The sequence below is a fragment of the Elephas maximus genome, chromosome 11 (assembly GCF_024166365.1).
Source record: "Elephas maximus indicus isolate mEleMax1 chromosome 11, mEleMax1 primary haplotype, whole genome shotgun sequence".
In the NCBI taxonomy this organism is placed as follows: Eukaryota; Metazoa; Chordata; class Mammalia; order Proboscidea; family Elephantidae; genus Elephas; species Elephas maximus.
The window spans coordinates 42,958,204-42,975,850 of NC_064829.1; the positions used below are offsets into that span (position 1 = coordinate 42,958,204).

General features: G+C 41.8%; 1 protein-coding gene across 1 annotated transcript; it reads left to right on the top strand.

Annotated features, from left to right (window-relative positions):
- The first annotated feature begins 11,936 nt into the window (after nucleotides 1–11,936).
- Nucleotides 11,937–17,395, top strand: LOC126086347 (zinc finger protein 397-like). Its single transcript, XM_049902532.1, has 4 exons — nucleotides 11,937–12,555; nucleotides 13,155–13,657; nucleotides 13,806–13,947; nucleotides 16,314–17,395. Exons 2-4 carry the CDS (start codon nucleotides 13,244–13,246, stop codon nucleotides 17,294–17,296), a joined length of 1,539 nt encoding a protein of 512 aa, XP_049758489.1. The 5' UTR covers nucleotides 11,937–12,555; nucleotides 13,155–13,243; the 3' UTR covers nucleotides 17,297–17,395.
- Nucleotides 17,396–17,647: the final 252 nt, after the last annotated feature.

Here is a 17,647-nt window from a genome sequence, read left to right on the forward strand (position 1 = left end):
ACAAGGTAGATGGCTTTCAAGAAGGGAAATCTATTTCTCACGGTTCTGGAGACTAGAATTCAGAATTGAGGGTGTCAGCAGGCCTATGCTTGCTCTGTCTGTCAGCTCTAGGGGAAGCTCCTTCCTTGTCTCCTCCAGTTTCTGGTAGCCCTGGGGATTTCCTGGCATCCTTTGCCTTGTAGACAGATCTTCACATGCTGTCTTCCCCCTGTGTCTGTCTTCTTTTATAAGATGCCACTCAGAAGAGATTAAGACTAGGACCCACCCTACTCCAGTATGACTTCATTAACTCATAACACCTGCAGAAAAAAAAAAAAAAAAAAAAAAAACCCTGTTTCCCCAAATAAGGTCACATTTGCCAGTATAGGGGTTAGGACTTCAACAATATTTTTGGGGGACACAATTCAGTCCATAACAGTCACATTCACAGATATCAGGGGCTTGGACTTCATGTACATCTGTCTATCTGCATTGCACATGCAGACAGGCTGTACTTCCATCTTTCAGTCAGCCATAAGACTTCTAGGAATTCCACTCCACCCACTGCCGTCAAGTCGATTCTCATAGTGACCCTATAGGACAGAGTAGAACTGCCCTGTAGAGTTTCCAAGAAGCACCTGGCAGATTCGAACTGTCGACCTTTTGGTTAGCAGCTGTAGCACTTAACCACTACACCACCTGGGTTTCCTGCTAGGAATTAGGCACATACACACACAGGCATCAACCATGCCATGGGTGCTAGGTTCATCTGTGATAGAGCTGAACACAGGAGATACTTACGCAGCATTGACAAAGTGAAAGCCATTATTGTTATATATAGACAGCAAATAGTAAGCAATAACAACAGATTCTCAAAGGGGAACGACTTACCTTTCACCCAAATTGCCCATGTCCATTCTTATGTCACTGGGCCAGCACATTGTGGTTCAGTTCAGATGCCATGTTCACATCACCACTGCCTCTGGTTACCACCACGCTGCCTGGGGGCCTGAATGACTCCCAAGACTTCTGCTCTGCTGCTGGGCCTCACTGGGTCTTGCCTCACCGATGGGAAGATCCCTGCACAGAATCTCCTGAGCCTCTCTGCCCATGCATCCTTCAATGTCTCTGCCACTGGCTCCCACCATGCTGCCCCGGCCCCCGTGGTTCCCTCTCTTGCTGCGGCACTACCTAGGCCTGTGCTGCCTCAGGGAGAGAGTTATGTGACGGGGGCACACTCAGGCCTCTGCCCTGCTGGGCAAATGTTACAGCTTTTTGCAGCAGGCAAACTTACTGCACAGAGGCGCTCCAAGTGACCTGCACAGAGAAGTTCCCAACTCTCTCTCTGTGGGCTGGAAAGCCCACTATAGCCATCTTTCTCTTTGTAGGCTGATCAACCCACTGCCACGGTGTCTCTCCATGGACTAACCAGCCTGCTGTCTGTCTTTGGTATTACAGCTCTTATTTCTAGGTCTAGGAGGTTCTAAGCACAGGGACCCTGGGTCCAAAATGATGCGCTTTTCTTGATGGTAGTGTGGTCCCCCCACACCTCTGTGGGATTGGCCCTTATATAAACTTAACAGGATAGCAAAACTGACCAATCCCCTAACTGTACCACAAAGGGCTCAATCCTCTTGTGTGAATTTTCGAGAGCCTATTTGCATATTTGGGCCAATCCATTGCAAGATTGTGGCCCAGCCAATAATTTTATGAAAGTTACAACCATGGCTAGAAAGGCTATATAAAGGCAATTCATTGCACTGCAGATATCAACATATCCTTTGGGGGTGACACAATTCAATCCATAACATATTGGAATAAGGGAACAGACAGGAGGCAAGGAGATCAAGTAGGAAGCTACTACAAGAGAGTCAACAAAGACGTGAATTCAGACAGTAGAAAGGAAAAGAATAAAAATTTGAGCTATAGCAGAAGATGATTGAATAGGACCAAAGTTAAATCTTATACTGGTCCTGAAATTTCTAGCTTAGTTACAATGACATGAGACCAAAAAGGCAAGTTGATACAGTAGTTATTCTACTATAATAATTCCATCATAAAATAACTTATTATTAATAATAAGATTAAAATTTGAGGAAGGCAGTAGAAGTGGCTTTTGGTTATGTGAATGGTGAGGTATTGTGGAGTCTCAAAGGATAAACGTTTGAACAAATTGGAAATTAAGGTTAAGGACTTGGTAGATAAATCAGGGATGGAAATATTAATTTGAGATTTTCTGTGTTAGTAAAAGAGTGAAATCAGTTCCCTAAGGAAGGAATATCCATAAAGAAAACTATTGAGGCTGATCTCAAAGGAAGCCTATATAAAGGAAGTAGGTAGTAAAGAGGAGCTAGCAATGTGGGCAAAAGGAGAGGGAGAAGTAGGGGAAAAATTGTGTTCTAGAAACTTAAAAAAAGGCCTTTCTGAAGTGCCCCATCCTGGTTGCATAACGGTTAGAGCTACAAAAGGTCAGCAGTTCAAATCCAGCAGGCGCTCCTTGGAAACCCTATGGGGCAGTTCTACTCTGTCCTATACGGTCACTATGAGTCGGAATCAACTTGACTGCAGTGGGGTTTTTTTTGAAGTGGCTCACAGGATTAAGAGCTAGGGTGGGGATACTGTCGAGTGATTTGTCATTAAAGAAAGACCTTCCACTAGGATTCTGTTGTGCTTTAGGGGTAATTCAAACAAAGATACAATGTAAGATTAAGAGGGGGGCACAAAAGTAATGACTGTATAAGTGCATGGGGTAAGAGTAATAATTTGGAAAAAAAATCTCTGCTTAAAAAGCTGAATAAAACATTTTCTAATGGTTTTGTGGATAGGAAACAAGAGTCTGGTGAGAAAGCAAATGATAATTCCTTTAAAAAAAAAGTTGTGGGGCATGAGTGCTAAAAGACAGCCACCTCATTTCATTATAGCTATATTTTATGGTAAACTGTACATGTTTAAAAATTTAATTTAGTTACAGATTCCTAAATAATTCTTGTTGTTGTTATTGTTAGTTGCCATTGAGTCAATTCCAGATAATTTGATTCCAAACAATACTTACTACTGGTAAAATCCAGACCTGCAGTAATGCTTCTTCCTTCAGCTTCCACACTTGCCTCCCCAACTCAATCCCGCCTCTACCAAATAACAAAAATACACAGTCATTGACCGTTGTTCTAAGTGTATTAATTCACTTGATGCTCAGAACAACTTCATGAGGTAGGTACTATGATCATCCAAGGAGGCCTCATGGCAAAACAGTTAAGAGCTTGATTGCTAACCAAAAGGTCGGTGGTTTGAACCCACCCAGTGGTTCCGTGAGGGAAAGACCTGGAGATCTGTTTCTGTAACAAGTACAGCCAAGAAAACCCTATGGGGCAATTCTACACTGTCACATAGGATCGCAATGAGTCAAAATTGACTCTACGGCCCCAACAACAACAACTATGATTATCCACATTTAGCACATAAAGAAACCAAAGTACAGAGAGTTTAACAAACATGCGGAAAGTCGCAGAGCTAGAAACTGAGAGAGCAGGGATTTGAACCCAGTCTTACTCCAAAGCCTGTGCTCTTCACTACTACTTTATCTGTCCATACCCACTTGTTGCTTCCTCCTCAAAGTGCTGCTCCAAATGTTCTCTTTGGGTTCCCATTTCTAACCTGGTGATGGAAGTCAACCTGTAGTCTCTGTCTACATGATCTCAAATTTCAAATGGATAGAGTATAAATAAATAAAGTTATACAAAAGGATATTCAAGTTGAATCTTTTTAATACAATGTAAAGAATTAGCCATCTCTAAGTATTATTACCTGCAACAGTGTAATCCCAATCATAAAAACATCATAGAAAATAATAAATTTCTAAAAAGCAAGACAAATCCAGAACAGGTAAGCAAATTAGTAGCAATCTACAGTGGCACCACCTTAAAAAAAAAAAACTGTATTTGGCACTGAGAGGACCTGGAGGTAACACTGAGTAGCATATGAATTTGTTATTCATTGACACCAACAACATTAAAATTCAACACTCTTCTGCCATAATTTCTCTTATCAAAGGGCAGTTTTAGAGGAATTTTTCAAAGCAAACCATTATACCTAGCAACTAAAAAAACTAGTCAGTCGGTTAATATAGACCCAAAACTCTCACTAGACCCTGTCAAACAGAAACCCGATGAATATTTAGTATTTCACTGTCCTGTAAAAAAGTCAAGTAAAATCTCCTTCTAACCAAAAGATTTCCCATTGGTACACTTCCACACAATGATTGCTACAATAAAAGAATTTAGGCAAATAATATGAGCTCCATCAACTAAATTTTTAAACATATACAGTTTACCACAAAATATAGCTATAATGAAATGATGCGGCTGTCTTTTAGCACTGAAGTCCTACAACTTTTTTTTAAAAAGGAATTATCAGTTGCTTTCTCTCCAGTCTCTATTGTTTCCTACCCACAAAACCATTAGAAAAGGTTTTATTCAGCATTTTTTAGCTGAGATTTTTTTTTCAAATCATTACTTTTACCCCATGCACTTAGAAAGCCATTGCTTCCTCACCCTCCTTAATCTTACATTGTATCTTCGTTTGAATTACCCCTAAAGCACAACAGAACCTAGTGGAAGATCTTCATGCAGTGGCTGACAGGATTAAGAGCTAGGGTGAGGACGCTGTCAGGTGATTTGTCATTGTGATTAACCTGGAAAAAGAGGAAAAAAGTAAAGCAATAAGAGCCTACTTGTAGCTTTAACTCTGCTCTATGCAGCCTTCAGTAAGGATTACACCTCGACAAACCCAAAAAAAACAAGCCCAGTGCTGTCGAGTCGATTCCAACTCATAGCGACCCTACAGGACAGAGTAGAACTGCCACATAGAGTTTCCAAGGAGCATCTGGCGGATTCGAACTGCTGACCCTTTGGTTAGCAAGCATAGCACTTAACCACCACGCCACCAGGGTTTCAACACCTCAACATATTTTTTTTTTAATAATTTTTATTGTGCTTTAAGTGAAAGTATACAAATCAAGTCAGTCTCTCACACATAAACTTATATACACCTTACTACATACTCCCATTTACTCTCCCCCTAATGAGACAGCCCGCTCCCTCCTTCCAGTCTTTCCTTTAGTGACCATTTTGCCAGTTTCTAACCCTCTCTACCCTCCCATCTCCCCTCTAGATGGGAGATGCCAACACAGTCTCAAGTGTCCACCTGATACAGGTAGCTCCCTCCTCATCAGCATCTCTCTCCAACCCATTGTCCAGTCCAATCCACGTCTGATGAGTTGTCTTCGGGAATGGTTCTTGTCCTGGGTCAACAGAAGGTTTGGGGACCATGAGCACCGGGATTCTTCTAGAATCAGTCAGACCATTAAGTCTGGTCTTTTTATGAGAATTTGGGGTCTGCATCCCACTGTTCTCCTGCTCCCTCAGGGGTTCTCTGTTGTGCTCCCTGTCAGAGCAGCCATCGGTTGTGGCCGGGCACCATCTAGTTCTTCTGGCCTCAGGATGATGTAAGTCTCTAGTTCATGTGGCCCTTTCTGTCTCTTGAGCTCATAATTATCTTGTGACCTTGGTGTTCTTCTTTCTCCTTTGATCCAGGTGGTTGAGACCAATTGATGCGTCTTAGATGGCCACTTGTTAGGATTTAAGACCACGGACGCCACATTTCAAAGTGGGATGCAGAATGTTTTCTTAACAGAATTTATTTTGCCAGTTGACTTAGGTGTCCCCTGAAGCCATAGTCCCCAAGCCCCCCCCCCCACCTTGCTACGCTGACCTTTGAAGCATTCAGTTAATTCAGGAAACTTCTTTGCTTTTAGTTTAGTCCAGTTGTGCTGACCTCCCCAGTATTGTGTGCTGTCTTTCCCTTCACCTAAAGTAGTTCTTATCTACTACCTAATTAGTGAATGCCCCTCTCCCACCCTCCCTCCCTCCCCTCTCTTGTAACCACAAAAGAATGTTTTCTTCTCGGTTTAAACTATTTCTCAAAATCTTATAATAGTGGTCTTATACAATATTTGTCCTTTTGCATCTGACTAATTTCACTCAGCATTATGCCTTCCAGGTTCCTTCATGTTATGAAATGTTTCACAGATTCATCACTGTTCTTTATCAATACGTAGTATTCCATTATGTGAATATACCATAATTTATCTATCCATTCATCCCTTGATGGACACCTTGCATGCTTCCAGGTTTTACTATTGTAAACAGTGCTGCAATAAACATGGGTGTGCATATATCTGTTCGTGTAAAGGCTCTTATTTCTCTAGGATATATTCCGAGGGGTGGGATTTCTGGGTTGTATGGTAGTTCTATTTCTAACTTTTTAAGGAAACGCCAGATGGATCTCCAAAGTGGTTGTACCATTTTACATTCCCACCAGCAGTGCATAAGAGTTCCAATCTCTCCGCAGCCTCTCCAACATTTATTATTTTGTGTTTTTTGGATTAATGCCAGCCTTGTTGGAGTGAGACAGAATCTCATCGTAGTTTTAATTTGCATTTCTCTAATGGCTAATGATCGAGAGCATTTTCTCATGTATCTGTTAGCCACCTGAATATCTTCTTTAGAGAAGTGCGTGTTCATATCCTTTGCCCAATTTTTAATTGGGTTGTTAGTCTTTTTGTGGTTGAGTTTTAACAGAATCATACAGATTTTAGAGATCAGGCGCTGGTCGGAGATGTCATAGCTGAAAATTTTTTCCCAATCTGTAGGTGGTCTTTTTACTCTTTTGGTGAAGTCTTTAGATGAGCATAGGTGTTTGATTTTTAGGAGCTCCCAGTTATCTGGTTTTTCTTTGTCGTTTTTAGTAATGTTTTGTATTCTGTTTATGCCTTGTATGAGGGCTCCTAGGGTTGTCCCTATTTTTTCTTCCATGATCTTTATCATTTTAGTCTTTATGTTTAGGTCTTTGAACCACTTGGAGTTAGTTTTTATGCATGGTGTGAGGTATGGGTCCTGTTTCATTTTTCTGCAAATGGATATCCAGTTATGCCAGCACCATTTGTTAAAAAGACTATCTTTTCCCCAGTTAACTGACACTGGGCCTTTGTCAAATATCAGCTGCTCATATGTGGATGGATTTATATCTGGGTTCTCAATTCTGTTCCATTGGTCTATGTGCCTGTTGTTGTACCAGTACCAGGCTGTTTTGACTACTGTGGCTGTATAATATGTTCTAAAATCAGGTAGAGTGAGGCCTCCCACTTTGTTCTTCTTTTTTAGTAACACTTTACTTCTCCGGGCTTTCTTTCCCTTGCATATGAAGTTGGTGATTTGTTTCTCCATCACATTAAAAAATGTCATTGGAGTTTGGATCGGAATTGCACTGTATATGTAGATGGCTTTTGGTAGAATAGACATTTTTACTATGTTAAGTCTTCCTATCTATGAGGAAGGTATGTTTTTCCACTTATGTTGGTCTTTTTTAGTTTCTTGCACTAGTACTTTGTAGTTTTCTTTGTACAGATCTTTTACATCTTTGGTAAGATTTATTCCTAAGTATTTTATCTTCTTGGGGGCTACTGTGACGGTATTGATTTGGTGATTTCCTCTTCGATGTTCTTTTTGTTGATGTAGAGGAATCCAAGTGATTTTTGTATATTTATCTTGTAACCTGAAACTCTGCCGAACTCTTCTATTAGTTTCACTAGTTTTCTGGAGGATTCCTTAGGGTTTTCTGTGTATAAGATCATGTCATCTGCAAATAGAGATAATTTTACTTCTTCCTTGCCAATCTGGATGCCCTTTATTTCTTTGTCTAGCCTAATTGCTCTGGCTAGGACCTTTCGCACAATGTTGAATAAGAGCGGTGATAAAGGGCATCCTTGTCTGGTCCCCGTTCTCAAGGGAAATGCTTTCAGGCTCTCTCCCTTTAGAACGATGTTGGCTGTTGGCTTTGTATAGATGCCCTTTATTTATGTTGAGGAATTTTCCTTCAATTCCTATTTTGCTGAGAGTTTTTATCATGAATGGGTGTTGAACTTTGTCAAATGCCTATTCTGCATCAATTGATAAGATCATGTGGTTTTTGTCTTTTGTTTTATTTATATGGTGGATTACATTAATGGTTTTTCTAATATTGAACCAACCTTGCAAAGCTGGTATAAATCCCACTTGGTCGTGGTGATTATTTTTTTGATATGTTGTTGAATTCTATTGGCTAGAACTTTGTTGAGGATTTTTGCATCTAACAACATATTTAAAAAAAAAAAAAAAAAAAACCATTGCTGTCCAGTCGATTCCAACTCATCGCGACCCTATAGGACAGGGTAGAACTGCCCCATAGGGTTTCCAAGGAGTGCCTGGTGGATTTGAACTGCAGACCTTTTGGTTAGGAGCCGAACGCATAACCACTAAGCCACGAGGGTTTCCACCTCAACATACAGAAAACAAAAATCATCCAATTGGACCAATAAGTAACATCATGATAAAAATGAATAAGAAAAAAACTCGTTTTCATTGAGTGAATTCTGACTCATAGCGACTCTATAGAGTAGAACTGCCCCGTAGAGTTTCCAAGGAGCGCCTGGTGAATTCAAACTGCCGACCTTTCAGTTAGCAGCCGTAGCTCTTCACCACTATGCCACCAGGGTTTCCAACATTATGATAAATGGAGAAAATATTAAGTTGTCAAGGATTTCATTTTACTTGGCTCCAGAATCAACACCCATGGAAGCAGCAGCCAAGAAATCAAACAACATATTGCATTGGGCAGATCTGCTACAAAATAATTCTTTAAAGTGTTAAAAAGCAAGGATGTCACTTTGAGGACTAAGGTGCACCTGATCAATCACTTCACGTGCATACAAAAGCTGGACGATGAATAAGGAAGATTGAAGAATAATTAATGCCTTTGAATTATGGTGTTAGCAAAGAATATTAAACACACCATGGACTGCCAGAAGAATGAATAAATCTGTCTTGGAAGAAGGCCAGCCAGAATACTCCTTATAAATGAGGATGGTGTGACTTTGTATGACATACTTTGGACATGTTGTCAAAAGGAACCAGTCCTCAGAGAAGGACATCATGCTTGCTTGAAAAGGGGGTCAGCAGAAAAGAGGAAGATCCTCAAGGAGATGAATTGACACAGTGGCTGCAACAATGGGCTAAAACATAGCAATGATTGTGAGGATAGTTCATGAACGGGCAGTGTTTCAATCTGTTGTACATGGGGTCACTATAAGTCACAGTTAACTCGACGACACCTAACAACAACATGCATGATAACTGCAAGAATACACTTACGAGCATCCGCAAGGGTTTTCTTTGACACTGAAGAAAGATAAACAACTTAGTAACTAAGGCCTTTGTTTACTGTCTTGGATGCTATACATAAGCATTGTCTTGTTCTGTTAATACATCTATTATCTATTTCCGAAAATACAATGCTAAATTGGTGACATCATGGTAATAATAGAATACAATTGTATAAGCATATTATTAAAAGTCGTCCTTCCTGAATACTCCTTCAAATACTACTACCATTAATTTTAGCACAGTCTGTCTTGTATGTGTGTATTCATTCATTTATTCACCAAATCATTGTACAATATTAGGTCATACTGGAGAGAAAATGGAAAAACAAAGCCCCTGCCCTCATGCAGTTACACTAGGAGTTACAGCATCCGGTGATGTGAGAGAGCATTTCTTTTATTTCACTTGAATCCTCTGCTTTTCTTACCAGTGTCTCATATATACTAATGCTCACCCTGGGTGATGAAGAGAGTTAACGTGCTCAGCAGCTCCTAGTGTACAAACTGAAAGGTTGGAGGTTTGAGTCCACCCAGAGGTGCCTCAGAAGAAAGGCCTGATGGTCTACTTTGACCATGGAAAACCCTATGGAGCACAGGTCTACTCTGACACACAAGCTATAACCATGAGTCAGGGTCAACCGCACAGCAGCTGGCGGTGGTGGTAAAAATGGCCTCACCCCCACACATCTAGCTGCACAATAAGGCTTACACAGTAAGGACGACGAGGAAGATTTTCCATTACTGCAGCTGAAAACATTTTAGTTATCTTCTCTCTTTCCATAGTTCCACTCCTAAACAGCAGGCTGCTCAATGTAACAAGGTGTTACAGATTGGATGCAAAGACAATCTTGCAAATGCAAAATTTCTTCCTTTCTCCGGATGTTCAAGCTACTTCTCCCATCAAAAAGCGGAGTCTATTTCCCCTTCCCTTGAATCTGGTACTTCTACCGATAGAATGCAGCAGAAGTGATACAGTGCCATTTCTGGACCTAAGCCTTAAGAGAGCTAGCATCTCTCTCCTTGGCTCTCTTGGAAGGCAGCCACCATTTAAGAAAGCCTGAACTAAACAGTGGAAACCCTGATGGTGTGGTAGTTAAGAGCTACGTCTGCTAACCAAAAAGTTGGCAGTTTGAATCCACCGGCCACTCCTTGGAAGCCCTGTGGGGCAGTTCTACTGTGTCCTATAGGGTTGCTATGAGTCTGAATCAACTCGACAGCAATGGTTACTAACAAATGTTGGCTGTTTGAACACACCAATCAGTGCCTCATAAAAAAGGCCTGGCGATCTGCTTCCATAAAGATTACAGCCAAGAATACCCTATGGAGCTCAGTTCTACCCTGCCACACATGGGGTCACCATGGGTCTGAATCAACTCCACCACAAAGGGCTTGGTTTTTGGTTTCCACAAAATCGTTTTGATTCTCCTGGAATCCAGATTTCTGGGTTCACGGAACTGGGGGGACTCACCCAGGCCATCCACCCATAGGTGTCCTTTTGAACCTTGTAGGAACTGGTTCCTTTAAGTTACCTTCGGGTCAAACAATAGCCTAGTAAGCAGCTTAATAGAGATCTTGTGGCCTTAGGCATTGGGTTCTTTTGGACAATTATCTATGCGCAGCCAGCTTCAAGAAGCAGAAACTCCAGGGTCTGACTACAGGCTGTTTGAGAATGTATAGCCCGTCCTTAGTGACAGTTTCTGTAACATGCCCTGGGCTTTGATGCTTTCTGTTGAGAAATTAACATAACACTCACCTGTATACGCTGCTTTCCCAGTTCCCTCTGTGGAGCACCTTCCAGGTGAGGCTGCCCAGTTCGAATAGTAAATGCTCACAATAAATATATTCGTTTACATTAATTTTTGGTGTTCCTCTGAGCAATTTTTTTGGAAACCCTGGTGGCATAGTGGTTAAGGACTACCGCTGCTAACCAAAAGGTCGACAGTTAGAATCCACCAGGCGCTGCTTGAAAACTCTGTGGGGCAGTTCTCTCTGTCCTATAGCGTCGCTCCGAGTTGGAATCGACAATGGGTTTTTTTTCTTTTTTCCTAAGCAATTTAGGTTTTTGCCAGTTTTTTGTTGTTCTTCGTTTCAAATTGCTTGATTTAGGACAGCATTTACAGCTGTAAAATGGGGATAATATACCAGCTGCATAGAGCTGTTGTAAGGCTCAAATGACAAGCACTGGGAAGCGCAGTATAAGTGATTTGCTTTTTGTTCAGCCCGTTCATCCACCTGTTTACTTTTGTGGAGATCCTGGGAAAGAACTGGAATTACAGGGAAATCCGAATGCTTTTTTAGAAAATTGAAGGCGGGATGAGTCGGGGAGTGACAAAAGCCCAAGAGACCAGTGGACGAGCTGTGGGTGCAGGCCAGGATAGGAAGCGGACAAGGCGGGGAACGCAGCCCTCCAGGGACCTGCAGCCTCTCCTCGGAGAGAAAGACCCGGGACACTCAGCCCAGCGGTCAAAGCCTGCAGGCTGCGGGAAGAGAATTCACGGCGATGATTGGCTGCCAGTGAGCAAGGGGCGGGGCGGACGGAGACAGGGGAGGGAGCGACAGCGACGCGCCGTAGCGGAAGGTCGCGGCGCGCACTTCCGGTCTTTGTGGCTCTGCGCTGTGGGCCGGTGGCTCGTTTCGTGACGGCTTCAGGGTTTTGCGGTGAGGGACGCGGGCTCCGAGGCGAGGGAGGAGGGGGAGGGTGCTCTACCGGGGCGGTGGGTGCCAGGTGAAGTAGCCCTGCGCCTTGATCGGCCGGCCTCGGGGTCGCGGCTCTTTGTCGTGGAGGCGGCTCTCAGCGTTTTGGGGACGCAGAGGACGCCGGCGCTCAGTGCGCTGTTTTCCGGAGAAGGCGCAGGTCTTCTTTACCCCCGCGACTTTGCAAACGCGGTGCTTTAACCGGGCGTTTAAAATTAGAAGCGAGGTCACACATTGGCGGCATAAATACTCAGTCGCTAAAGTTAGCCGTAATATTAGGGTTAAATTTTACTCATCTGTCCTGCTGACTCATTCAAGGGCATACCCTCCTATCGATATTCCCCTAACCTAAAATCAGATCATGTTTGCTCTGTACCACACGTCTATATAATTATTTGTTGCTGTGTTTCACCGTTTACATTTTTACTCCCAGTATCTTCTATGCTTTTTGAGGGTTGAGGTTATTTATACTTCTGTTGTGCTTGTTTATAATATATAACATGTTCTATTTTTGATATTTAACATGTTATGAACACCGTTTAGCAAACACTTACTGGTTAATTTCTCTGAAGACTCATTTATCTTCTGGGCAAGAACCCTGATATCCCAGGCAAGGGACAGAGCCAAAAGTAAGTGCCTCCGTGTTGATTGAAGGAATTCAATGAATCTCAAATTTGATCAACTAGCAGATATTGAATAATATTTTTATTTACATCAACTCATGTTTAATGTGAATTTTAAAAGATGTTCTATTACTACCTTAAATGAATATCAACATCACTTACCATGCATAGAAAGGAACTAAAGGTATTTAAAATTCAGTGTTATTAATTTCTACCTAGATACTGTTTGCCCTCAGAAGTTTGAAGCCTGTACTTTGTCTATGAAAAATGGAATTGTGCAAGTTTTAAGTTAAAAGACATACTAGCACCCAAGAGTTTTCCCCTTAATGAAAGGCTTGAAAGAGAATTGAAAAGAAAATACTTTTCTCCCTATGTGGCTAATGTTAACATTGTGTCCATTTACTTCTAAAGTTAGTGGTCAGAGTTCTACAAAATGGGGGACACTGGATAACATGACTGATTTTTAGTTTCTAATTTGGTTATTTAGTTACAATCTCAAGTCTACTCCCTTTTAGTAACTTACTGGAGTGATTGATCTGACTTATTTATGAGCTCTTAGAGATTTCGTCACTGATATAATTTAACAACGCTTTTGTATCCTCCAGGAAAGCCTTTGAAAGAAGAAATACTAAAGAAACTGTGAAGCACAGAACCCAGTTGTAGCAAACTTTTTGCTAAGCTGCCTCAGCCTAGAATGGCTGTGGAATCCAGAGCACTTGCAACCCTGGTAACTCAGGATCCTCAGGAACAGGAACTAATCGTAGTGAAAGTAGAAGAGGGCCTTTCCTGGGGTCAGAAATCTAAGCAGGATGGGAGTGCCCAGGCCTGCCAAGAAATGTTTCGCCAGCAATTCAGAAAGTTTTGCTACAAGGAGACTCCTGGGCCGCGGGAGGCTCTGGGGCGACTTCACGAGCTTTGCTATCGGTGGCTGATGCCAGAGTTGCACACAAAGGAGCAGATCCTGGAACTGCTGGTGTTGGAACAGTTCCTGAGCATCCTGCCTGAGGAGCTGCAGGTCTGGGTTCAGCAACAGAGTCCAAAAAGCGGCGAGGAAGCTGTGACCCTGTTGGAGGATTTGGAGAGAGAGTTCGATGATCCGAGGCAACAGGTGGGAACAGGGAGTTGTGATGTGTTATGGGAGAAGGAGTTTCCAGGCTGGAGCATGTGGTACTCTTGCTGAACTCTTCTCTGAGATTTTTACTCAGCAGTTTCCTAGGGATATTCTCACTAAGGTAACCATATCTTATTGACTTCAGGTTCCAGCTAGTCCACAGGGTCCAGCAGTGCCCTGGAAGGATTTGACATCTCTTGGAGCATCCCAAGAGTCAACAGATGTCCAACTCCAGCCTTTAAAGACACAGCTGAAATCCTGGGAACCTTGCCTGTCCCTCAGAAGTGGTGAGGAATAGAAACTCATCTGGGAACTTTAATTAATTAGACCTCTGGTTTTGAGGGTGCGGGAGAAATTGCATTTCATAAGCTTGTCACATGTGAGCATCATCACTTTTACTATTCTAGACCAGAGGTACTCACTTTACCAGCTTTGTTTCCAGCAACTGTCATAGATTGCATTCAGCACTCTTTTGTCACTTTACCTGTCATTCATTCACTTATTTGTTCATTTCTTCGTTTTACAATTTACTAGAGTACTAATACATGTTGGGTTCTGTGCTAGGCACTGAAACCTATCTTTGAGGAGCTTTCAGGTCTGGGTAGGTGGTAGATGAACAAGAAAGCATTGCAATATAGTGTAGTAAGTTATAGAATAAAAGTATGCACTAGGTAGCGGTAGACTTCTCACCTTCCATGTGGGAGACCAGAGTTCAATTCTCAGCCAGTGCATCTCAAGGGAAGCCATCACCCATCTGTCAGTGGAGGCCAGTGTGTTGGTATGATGCTGAAGAGGTTTCAGTAGAACTTCCTCACTAAGACAGACAAAGAAGATCTTCCAAATATCAGCCAGTGAAAACCCTATGGATCACAATGGTCTGATCCTGTTGTGCAAGTGGTTGCCATGAGTTGTGGGCTCATTTGACCGACACTAACAGCAACAGGTGCTAAGAAAGACAGCACATAAAATGGCACCTAACCCAGTATTAGAAGTTCTAGGAACACTTGCTGGAGGAATTGATATCTAAGCTAAGATCTGTAGTATCAGTAGGAGAAAAAAAAAAAAAAAAAGAAAGCCAGGTAAATAGGGAGGAGGACTATCTCAAGCAGAGGTCACAGTCCTGTGAGAGAATACAGGCCATTCTGGGAATTGCAGGCAATCCACCTGGGCTTGAATGGTATATTGGTAGGGGAGGAGTGGTAAGAAATGAACTAAAGAAAAAATGGGATCCAGGTAGTAAAAACTTGCATGTCATGATAATTAGTTTGTACAGTTTCCTGGGTGCTGTGGGGTGCAATTGAAGGATTTGGCACAAGGGAGTGACATGATTGGATTTATGTTTTAGAACTTAGCTACACAATAGAGAGTGGATTTGAAGAAGGCAAAAGTAGATTCCTGGAGTCCTATAACAAGCCTTTGCAATCCAGGTAGCCAAAGTGAATACTTCCACCCCAGGAAGATAAAATTTGATTCATGTTCATCAGCATTTAAATTTTTAAATTTTAATGCAGTCTGATTGTTAAAAGTGGAGGATGAGGGAGAGGAGTTAGAAACTGACACTCAGTTTTCAGTCTTTAACCATGTGGTTAAGAGTGGTGCTATGCATGTAAGTGGAGCCCCTGTATGGTGCAAACGGTTAAGTGCTGGATTACTAGCCAAAAGATTGGCAGTTCGGACCCACCCAGAGACATACTGAAAGACAAGCCTGGCTGGTGACCTGCTTTCAAAAAACCCAGTGGAGCACAGTTCTCTGGTCACCATGAGTCAGAATCAATTTGATGGCATCTAACAACAACAATTCATGTAAATAGGAAATTATAAGAGGAAACAAATACATCTTATGATGTATTTAGTTTGGGACATTTTGGTGGATGTGGAATATTCATAAAATGCCCAGTTAGCAGTTGGATATGAGAACTTAGAGCCCAGTAGAGCTGGGATAGAGTTGACTACGTAGGAAAATACTACCTTGTAAGTAGTATTTGAAGCTTAGCGGGTCATTTGTAGAGTGGGTTCATGAGAGCCCAGAACAGAATCCTGAGGAACACTACTTTTTGAGGGACTGGGCCTGGATGTTAAGAAGAAACAGCCATAGAAATCAGGCCAATATTACTGGAAGAGAACATCTCTCGAAAGAAGGTGAGGTTCCCCAAAGGCAAGTTCTGCAGAGAGGAAACTAAGATCTGGGAAGTACCCATTAGATTGAACAACTATGATGCTAGTGACCTTGATGAGGACAGCATCAGTGGAAATAAAGCAGAGGAAGGCAGAAACATTGCAGAATAGGGATGAGTACAGACAACCCTTTGAAGAAGCTCTACTGTGAATGGGAATGAGTGAGGCTGCTTGAAGGAGATGTGTGGGCAAGGAACTTTAAATGCTGATGAACAAGAATCAAAGAGCTTAAAAATAATGGGAAAGAAGCAGTTGGTAATGATCAGTTGACCTCTTGGAGGAACAGAAAAAGGTAAAATTCAAGTGTAGATGGAGGCCTTAACATTAGAATGAAGGAGGGACCCTAGTACAGCAAGATAAACAATACATGTGAACAGTGACATCTTTGTAGGTAGAAGCTTCTGTTTTCTCTCAAGTAGAAGGTGAGTATTGAAAGTGACTGGAAAAATGTAAAATCTGTTGCTATTTATCATTTCAGATTGTGAGAACAAAGAGTCAGCAACAAAGGAGGAAATTTTGGGAGAAAAACCACAGGGCTTTCCCCCGGAGCCTTCATTTCAAGAAGTTAGTGAACATGAAAACCATTTAGAGTGGCAGCAAAGAAGTACTACAGGGGAGAAATTAAGATCTCCGTCCCAAGGAGACAGTTTTAGGCAAATGGCCTTTACACATGAATCTCTAGGAAAGAGAGACCGCCATGATAATCCTCAAAGAAGCATGATTCTAAGTACAAACTCTTTAACATATCAGAAAGTTCATACAGAAGAGAGACCTTACAGATGTGATGTATGTGGGCACACCTTCACACAGCATTATACTCTAACGCAACATCAAAGAATCCATACTGGAGAAAAGCCCCACAAGTGTAACCAGTGTGGGAAAGCCTTTAGTTTGAGCTCATACCTTATTATTCATCAGAGAATTCATAGTGGGGAGAAAGCATACAAATGCAGTGAATGTGGGAAAGCCTTCAATCAGAGATCAGCCCTTATTAGACATCAGAAAATCCATACTGGTGAGAAAGCTTGTATATGTAATGAATGTGGCAAAGCATTCAGTCAAAGTTCATATCTGATCATACATCAAAGAATTCACACTGGTGAGAAACCCTATAAATGTAATGAATGTGGAAAAGCCTTCAGTTTGAGCTCAAACCTCATCAGACATCAGAGAATTCATAGTGGAGAGGAACCTTATCAGTGTAATGAATGTGGCAAAGCCTTCAGTCAAAATTCAGATCTGATTATACATCAAAGAATTCACACTGGTGAGAAACCGTATGTATGTAATGAATGTGGAAAAGCCTTCAGTTTGAGCTCAAACCTCATCAGGCATCAGAGAATTCACAGTGGAAAGGAATCTTATCAGTGTAATGAATGTGGCAAAGCTTTTAAAAGGAGCTCAGCCCTTACTCAGCATCAGAGACTCCACTCTGGGAATGAAGCTTATACTTACATGTAGTGAATGTGGGAAAACTTTCAGGCAGGGAACAGCCCTTATGCACCATCAGAGAGTCCACACTGTAGAATAACTTGTGAATACAATGACTATTGTAAATATTTTTGTCAGATTCTTGTCTTTGTTAGTCAAAAGTATTGACTTTAGAGCTAAGTTCCATAAAGGTTGTAAACTACTAGGTCTTCAATCAGTCTAAATTTCTATGTGTAGCACTTCCCAGTGCTAATAAAAATTGACCCTTAAAAGCTTTTTCTGTGACTGATGAGAATGATAGATGGGAGAGCCGTTACTTTTAGCTTTTCTACTACCATTAAGAATACTCAGGAAATAGGAATATAATATTGAAAGCTCACT